General features: G+C 43.7%; 1 protein-coding gene and 1 long non-coding RNA gene across 3 annotated transcripts in view; one reads left to right on the top strand and one right to left on the bottom strand.

Moving 5' to 3' along the window:
- The window catches only part of arg1 (arginase 1), an 8,877-nt gene extending 5,166 nt beyond the window's left edge, over positions 1-3,711 (bottom strand). Inside the window, exons 1-2 of one of the 2 annotated variants that reach the window (XM_020616694.1) lie at positions 3,256-3,711; positions 3,117-3,189 (exon numbers count right to left, since the gene is read on the bottom strand). In XM_020616694.1, coding sequence (XP_020472350.1) covers positions 3,117-3,189; positions 3,256-3,549 — 367 coding nt within the window. In that variant the 5' untranslated portion in view covers positions 3,550-3,711. Of the gene's footprint in view, positions 1-3,116 lie in introns of both variants that reach the window. The other variant, XM_020616692.1, reaches the window with a different exon arrangement.
- A 3,987-nt stretch (positions 3,712-7,698) lies between these two features.
- Positions 7,699-8,626, top strand: LOC109969659 (uncharacterized). Its single transcript, XR_002276287.1, has 3 exons — positions 7,699-8,098; positions 8,199-8,374; positions 8,546-8,626. It is a non-coding gene; the product is annotated as an uncharacterized LOC109969659 (long non-coding RNA).

Genomic DNA, 8,626 nt, shown 5'->3' with positions numbered 1-8,626 from the left:
GGGTGGCGATAGTGGTAGGGCCACGCTGGGGCGAGCCGATGTCGGCGGCTTTGTTCACAGTCCCAGCCTATTAGTTTCCGTTGTTTGGTTAGCCATGCTGCTAATGTAGCCACTCTACTGTATGAAAAATATTTTTCTGATCTGAACACTGTTGCTTATATGTTTAGGTCAAAAAAAGAAACTGTTAATGTGGTTTGGGTCAAAGCAAACTAACACTGTGTCCTGAAGCCCTGTCACAGACTGACCGTCACACACCAGTGGTGGAAGTACTACTCAGATCGATTCTTCACCTAAACAGAAGTACCAATACAGTAGTGTAAAAAAACAACAACAAAAATCTCTGTTACAAGTAAAGGTTCTGCACTCAAAATGTTCAAGTAAAAGTACAAAAGTATTTGCATCAAAATATACTTTAATTACTAAAAGTAGTCATTCTGCAGGGAAGCACATTTAATATTAATGTATATGATATTATTGGATTATAATGACTGATGCAATATTGTGTTCATTATATTTAATGTTGCAGCTGGTAAAGGTGCAACATTAAAGGTTAACTAGCATATAAGCTTATAATTTGAATGGTTGCTGGGTAGTGTGTGGATTTTCCACCAGAGATCAATAAAGTCTATTGATTTTACTTACATTTTTGTATTAATCTGGTTCTGAAAAGTAACTGGTAACTAAAGTTATAAAATAAATATAGTGGAGTAAAAAGTGCAATATTTGCTACTAAAATGTAGTGAAGTCAAAGTATGAAGTAGCACTAAATCATTATACTCAGGTAAAGTACAGATACCTCAAAATTGTACTTAAATAAATGTAATTTGTTGCTGTCCATCAGTGCAGTACACAAAAATACAAGAGTGTATTAAAACCAGTGTGATTGAGTCCCCTTCAGTTATTTCTCTTTATTTAAAACATTTTTGCCCTGGGTCTTGTCTCGCAGGCTGCCTTAAAGCTGTGTCTACACCGAAAGCATAGCATGATCATGTGTTTGAACTATTTTTTGCTTGATGCATTTCTCTATTTTGGAGGAGTTCTGGTTGAAAGCAATGAGCTTTCATTGTTCTGGTGAATTATGCAAAACCAAACTGATCCAACCAAAGTCTTTTTTTAAAAAAAAAAAAAAAAAAAAAATTTTGACCTTTAGCATATTTATACAAAGGTTACCCTTCGGTGTAAAGGGTGAGTGATATGTGAGCTGACAAGTGGGCAGTGTAGGTAGCTGGACTGATTAAGATAGGAGCACGCTGGTTGCATGACACACATCTCAAAGACAGAGCTGAAACACATGCAGTGTAGACACGGCTTAAGGGCCTTTTCACATTAGGCACAATTGCTCGCCTCTCCCCTGCAGGTCTGCTTTCACATCAGTGGCACTGTTCCGTGCCCCAGCACACTTGTGTACGTACAGTCTGACACAGTAGGTGGCAGTGTGCACATCATGGGTTTGCAGTCCGCCAAGAAGCAGCAGCAGCCACTCGCAACACCAACTGGGCGACATTTGTTTCTGTTCCACTCACATGTAAATACTAATGAACACTTCATTTTTGTGTGTAGTATCCAGTTGTCTGTATGTTTTTGTCAGCCCCGATTTCAAGCATTTTACTTCGTTACTCCACAGATCTTTTCACAGCCATGTTTATCCTTTTAACCGACAGACTCAAATAGTTATGATGCCATATAGTGGCCCACTTCCTGGTTCGAGCATGATTATGTTCCCCTTTGGACCATACTCGAGTACACATGAGTTGTGCTTGAGACCACTTCTTCATGCCTGAGTCTGGTACACTTGTGTTCACACTGATCAAAATAAACCCGACTTTGGGGTCAAGCATACTCAGACCTAAAGTGAATGGAAGACCTGCAAGACTTTAGTCAGGGCTGTAAAGTTGCCTGAACTCGGTGTTTAGAATATTATCCTGGATTATCACACACACAGTAACGTCATCAGTCAGAAAAAGATACTGGTAGCTAAACATAGTGGTATACAGGTGTACTCAGGTGTGACATCACAGATGGGTGTGGCCACAGGTGCAACTTTTCACCTGTAGCAGGAAGTGAACTGAACCTAAACCTGACCCTTCATATAAAACGAAGTTTCTCCTGAAGGAGTTTATTTTTTAGTCAGACATGCAAACACACACAGAAATCTATTTCTGTGTGTGTGTGTTGATGGTGGATCCAGGTCAACACCTCCTGTTTGCTGTTCCACAATTAAATCAATGTGTGTGCAGCATGACTCTAATCACACCGGTCTAATCTTGCTCAGTGCAGGCGGTCGTGTCCCAGAGTCATTGTATCATCACCTGGCTCCACTTTGTGCCCTCAGCTTCATTAACCACTGACGGTTCATGAAAAACTCGTGTCAGCCTCTTCTCCTAAATGTCCAGTGCACTGAGTGACACAAAGAATCTATTTTCTATCAATAAAGTTAGATCCCAAGCCTCAGGAGCAGGCAGGGGTAACTGGCTACTGGCAGTGGTGGAAAGTAACTAAGTACATTTACTGTAGTATTTAAGTAAATTTTTGAGATTGTTGTACTTTAAAGTATTTCCATTTTCTTCTACCTCATATTTAACTTTACATTTCAGAGGGAAACACTACTCCACTGTATTTGTCTGACAGCTGCAGTTACTATACAAACCATAATCGAATACATTATTGCATATTAAAGGACAAGATAAGAGTTTTTCACAAACTCTTCAGCAGCAAATACAGTCAGTAACATCAGCTGCAACATCCAACACAATGAAACGTGCCATTCTGCATAATGATGACTTTTACTTTTGCTACTTGAAGTATATTTGATGGTTTTGCATTTTTACTTAGTCTATGTAAAACTTTGAATGCTGGACTTTTACTTAGAGTTTACAGTGGTATTTTTACTTTTGAAGTAAAGGATCTGATATCTTGTTCCAGCACAGCTGCATTATACTGACAAGTGTGTACAACGCAATACAATTACACATTACCTTCATGACGGTACTTTTAACTGGGTGTTCCTAGTAAACTGACCACTGACACCTTGTTGTTACCCCATTTACAAAGGTCTCTCTGGTCTGGAACACGCTGGGAGCTTTGCATTATGAACACACACTGGGACCAGGACTCACCTTGCTCCTTCAGTCTGTGCAGCAGTCCTGCGGCTCGGATCCGGTCCGGTCCGGTCTCCACTCCACCTTTGGGCTGCAGCAGAAACAAAGCGAGAGTTACAACCGGGACGGACACACACACAGTGAACGGTGCACTCACCTGTCCCTTGGAGAAAGGTGCCCCTACGATCCCCGCGGACCGCACCGGAGGAAGAGGAGGAGGAGGAGGAGGATGATGATGAAGGCTCCGTCTGGAAGCAGTCGCCGCGAGCTGGAACAGCGTCCTCGCGCTCCTCATGCTGACACGCGCACACACACAAACACAGACACACTGGCACGCACAGGCAGGAGCCTCCTTAAAACTACCCAATGACGTCACCAGCCGGCCGGTGGGGCGGTAGCGGGGCACCGGGGGTGACTTCATCAGCTTTACTGTCCGTCCGATTTTTGTCATTTCAAACTTTGTGTACACAATCTGCACTTTGTGGTACAGCTCGGGGTCAATGGGACATGACTCAGCGTGCTGTGGGAGTTGGTCTACTGATTAATAACCAGATGTATTGATCGGTGAAAAGCCTCAGCTGGTCGCTGCACGCGGACAAATAAAAAGGTTTTTAACAAATAAAATGACCGAGATCTGAACAGTGTTCAAAGCACCAGGGCACAGTTGGGTGTAAACAGACCCAGTCGCCCTGATGGGGACGGAAAGTTCTGCTTACACAATAACATGGATACGCCACCTTCACGCCTCACTAACTGTGTCCTCTCTCTGTCCCGTAGTGTGTCCTCTCTCTCTATTGTAGTGTGTCCCCTCTCTCTCTCTCCCTGTACCTTTCTACAGGTTCCCCTGGCTCTGGAGCTCTATGTTTCTGATGAGCAGTCACCGGCCACATCAACCTGCCCAGTGTTTGATTGTTTGTTGTTTTGTTTGTTGTGTCCTGTTGCTTTTCTTCTTTTCTCTCTCCTCTTTCCACTCACCCCAACCGGTCGAGACAGAAGGCTGCCCACCAAGAGACTGGGTCTGTCTGAGGTTTCTTCCCTTAAAAGGGAGTTTTTCCTCCCCGCTGTCACCAAGTGCTGCTCAGGGGGGTTTGTTGGGCTTTCTCTATAATAACAGTAAGGTCTATTCCTGACTTTGTAAAGTGTCCTGGGATGATTGTAGTTGTGAGGTCGCGCTATACAAATACAACTGAATTGAATTAAAACAAATAGTTACATCAACAAGAAGCATCTGCTTCACTTGCACTAATGTACATTATATTACAAACTGTTATTATCACGGTGCAGTGAAAACTCAGTCTTTATTGACACAAAGCAGACTCATCCAAAAGTGGTCCTCCTTCTCAGAGTCCTAACTCAGTGAAATATGAGCACAGACAAGAGAAACAAATGATTCAGTGACTTCCATCCAGAAGAAACCTCCATAAACCCTCTTAGACTTCAGCGGGAATCGAAGCTGCACAGCCGGCCTGAAAATCCAAATGTTTTTCAGTTGTCTTCCGTCTCACAGTGATCCAGTCCTACCTGCCTCTACATCCATGGGTAGAGGCTATCAAAACCTTTTTTTCCTGCTTCATCCAGGACCTGATGCTACGGGGTGACGCTGCCCTGCTGGATGCCACCAAGAAGGGCTTCCTGGTCCGAGTGAAGAGGCTCTGCACACACAACGTCAACTGCAGAGACACACAAGGGAGATAGTCGACACCGCTACACCTGGCTGGTACGTCAACACACACCCTGTGACGTTTACTGTCTATTTCTTGGGGGAGATGAAACCGTTTTTAAACGTGAACCTTAAAATGGCACAGACAGACGTCACAGTGTGAACTGCGAGTTATGGGTATGTGCGTGTGTGTTGCAGCTGGTTATAATAACCTGGAGGTGGCGGAGCATCAGCTGCAGCACGGAGCTGAGGTCAACGCTCGGGATAAAGGACTGATTCCTCTGCACAATGCTGCCTCCTGCGGGGCGAAGAGGGGAGAACACGCACCCATTTAAGTCTGTATGTGAGGACCTTCTAAGGAGACTGTCTCCTGTTGCTTGGTTTACAGACGCAGCGAACTGTGTGTGTGTGTGTGCGTGCGCGCGCCAACACGACTAACACAACTGAGACCTGATACTTTAACTTTAGTCAGGTCTTATATAATGTTTAACAACCATTTCCCAAACAATGAACCATTCAGCTAATGGTTTTCTATTGCTTATCTCAGAGTTCTTTGTTTGTTAATGCATTAACTTTGACTGTGTTATGGTTTAGCTCCGCTTCCGGTGATGACTGCTTTTAGTTTGGTTACTTCCTGCCCCGCGTCACCTCACCTGTCCCAGGTTTTACCCCAGTGCATTGTTGTCACCTGCTGCTCATCACCTTCCGCAGGCCCGGCCCTAACCAATTTGGCGCCCTAGGCAAGATTTCAGGTGGCGCCCTGTTGCATCACACTAAATTCCACTGCTAGTGTATATACTCATAAGAAACGTAATAGCTTTGTCTTGGACATTCTTTTATTTAAATAAAGCAATTGCACATTCAAAATACTTAGAAAGAATTAAAGAAACAAATACAAAAAAATGAACTGAACATATGAAATACAATATAAATAGCTTACATAAAGTACCTATTAATACTCCCAAAATAAAAAGTGTAAACAAGTGACATTAACTTAAAAATACAATATAAATACGGCACTGTGCAAAATAAGATATTAAAGAAACGAGTAGGCACAAAAAAATACAAGGATTTAAATAAAAATAAAAAGATGATCTTACAAAGACCTCTAGTGGTGTTTTTGGTACTGCCGTAACTTAAAAACTACACCATCACCTCCTCAATCTCACATAACCTGCTACAGCTTTACTCTCCTGGTTTTTCTTGCAGCAAAGTCATCTACAACATCATCATATGGCAATTGATTTGAGACCACATGGTTTATGCTTATAATGGCATGTTCTTGCATCATAGTAGATCTCAGGTAAGTTTTAATCAGTTTGAGCTTAGAGAAGCTTCTTTCAGCAGCAGCCGCTGTAACAGGAAGAGTGGCAGAGATTCTCAAAGCAACTCACATGTTGGGGTAAATTTCTGCCAGTTTCTTCTCATGCAGGAAGGTCAACAGTTCCATGTTTGTCATATTGTTTGATGGCAATGGTGGGAAATTCTTCATTTCCTTTGCAAGTTCTGTGCCATCAATGTCCGGCTGGCTGTCATGGGTCAGAGCAGTACTTAGGGTTTGACACTTCTGTAGCAGGTCCTCTTCTTCTAAGTTGGGGAAATCGAGGAGCACACCAAACGTGTTATTCACCTCTCCAAGATTCTGAAATCTCTCATCAAGTGAAGAGATGGCAGTATCCACGACCACATTAAAAAATGTGGTTTCCATTTTTCGTAGTGCATCTTGTATGGGCTCATCTGGAGACTCATAGCCAAAGTGCCTTTTTGTGGTTCTCAAACGCTTTTGTTTGAGTTCAGCCTCCACATTCATCTCTTCACACATCTTCTTTGCAATTGTCTGTGCATCAGAAAATCCAGTGTTTCTGTAGCTGGTGAGGGAATCTTTGGTTTTCTTCAGCAAGTCGACAGCCACATCAAGCTGCGTGGAGGGTGACAGTTTACTGACATGCTGGATCTTGCTGACAATGTCATAACATATGGCTGTACAAATGCAAAAGCGATAGGGACCAGTAACCTAAGGGGTCCTTTGATCTGTCCAGAGGAGGAGCAGACAGATATTGCTGAACCTCCACAATGAAATCTGCAGTAGCGTTCTGAGATTTTCTGTCTTCTTCTGCATCTTTGTCAAGAAGCTTCCACAGGTCAGTGCCTGAAAATAAAACATTACAGGACATTTATAAAGCATTTAATTACATACAAATAAATATATAACTACAAATGTGATTAAGGGTGTAGCCGTGGAAGCCGCAGCAGGTTCTGGCTGTGCCGATGTTGATGGTACGTCGTCATGAGGTGCGTTTTGGATTAAGGCAGCACACTCGGACTTCAAGCGGCGCACAGCTGCATCAGCATTGGCTGGATTGTGAAAGCCAAGTGTTATAAGTATAAACGTGTTTAAGTTGTGTGACAGAGCGGCTCTGTCACTGACTGCGTACACACATCTCACACACACACACTTAGCGGACGGACACGTCATCCCGGTAGCATTAACAGGAATTGACAGCAGGCTCTGGCTGTGCCGGTGTTGATGTTGATTTTGGATTAAGGCAGCCTATGAAGTCACAGTGAGATCAGTGTGTGATTTATTCTTCCTGTGTTTATTCGGAGGGGACCGTAAACCTGGCCATCCATTGTATTAATAACAGACTTGACAATAAGGCTTGAATCTTGGGAATATAATTTATCTTATTCAGTGGCACCAATTCAAAATGTTCCCACACTTGTGACCGTTTCCATGATGGCTCCATAGCGAGTCAATCCAAAATGTGTTGACAAGACGTAGGACAGAGCACTGTTTCATCCATCTTAAATACATCTGTATCGCTCCAACATTTCAAAGCTCCAGCTATCGAACCAAACCAGTCAGCTGATTCAATCTGAATGAAGCAGAAATGATTCGAACGTCATCAATCACGTGGTTTTTCTTGAGTTGAGGCAAGCTCCGGCACAGTGCTTCAGAAAAATATCCTTCCGAGTTTGAAGCAAGCTTCGGAGCCTCGGTATCAGAGGGAACATCACTATCCATACTTTTACCTTCGTGTCCTTTCCTGTGGGTTCATGAATTCGTAGTGGCGCTGGCGTGTCTTCTGCCTGCATTACCTGCTGCCAGTACCTAAAACACCAGTGGCGCCGATGAGGCTCTTGTCCAGCACAATCTGCTGTTGTTCCTGATCCACGCTGTTGCACTAAGTACCTATAAATCATTGTGATAAATGATCCGTTCAGAAATAAATTGTGGTTTGTGCATTCTAAGGTGCTGCACTTTAAATGTGTTGGGCTCTTTAAGAGCAGGCCCTCCCTCATTGGATCCACACCAGGCACTGACGAGCGTGGGTCTAGGGTATGCAACGCATTGTGTTTATGTGCCACGAACCATGTTAATAAAATGTGACATCCACCTGTGGAGGTCATGGTGTTAATTCCTTCCTTGCTGTTCCCAGACCTCCAGCTGCACCAGCCCATCTCCAATCTGCTCCACTTACCTGTAGCCTCCTGTGCCCTGATCTCACCAGTGCCATGCCGACCCACCAGTGTGTCCTTGGCCCTGCAGCTCCACCAAGTTCTCTCCTGCCTGTCTGACTCCCCTGAGTGCTCCCGGCACCGCAGTTACACTTTGGTTTGTTGCACTCTATTCTTGAATAAAGACTTTCTGAACACCACTCTAGCCTTGGTCTGCATTCTGGGTCCTAATCATGTTTGAGCGTTCCCTAACAGACTTTACATAAAAACAGCTTGCTGTTAAGTGCCTTGGCCTTGACATGTTTTAACCCCTGAATTCTGTCTACAGGTGACAGCACAGCCTGTGAGAGGAGATACTGAGCTGATGAGGAGGTAAAGTTGGAGAGGAAACATGTAATGAGGAGAGTAG

The sequence above is a fragment of the Monopterus albus genome, unplaced genomic scaffold (genome assembly GCF_001952655.1).
Source record: "Monopterus albus unplaced genomic scaffold, M_albus_1.0 scaffold177.1, whole genome shotgun sequence".
Classification (NCBI taxonomy): domain Eukaryota; kingdom Metazoa; phylum Chordata; class Actinopteri; order Synbranchiformes; family Synbranchidae; genus Monopterus; species Monopterus albus.
Note: the sequence above shows the minus strand (reverse complement) of the source record. Positions and strands in the feature narration are given on the sequence as shown.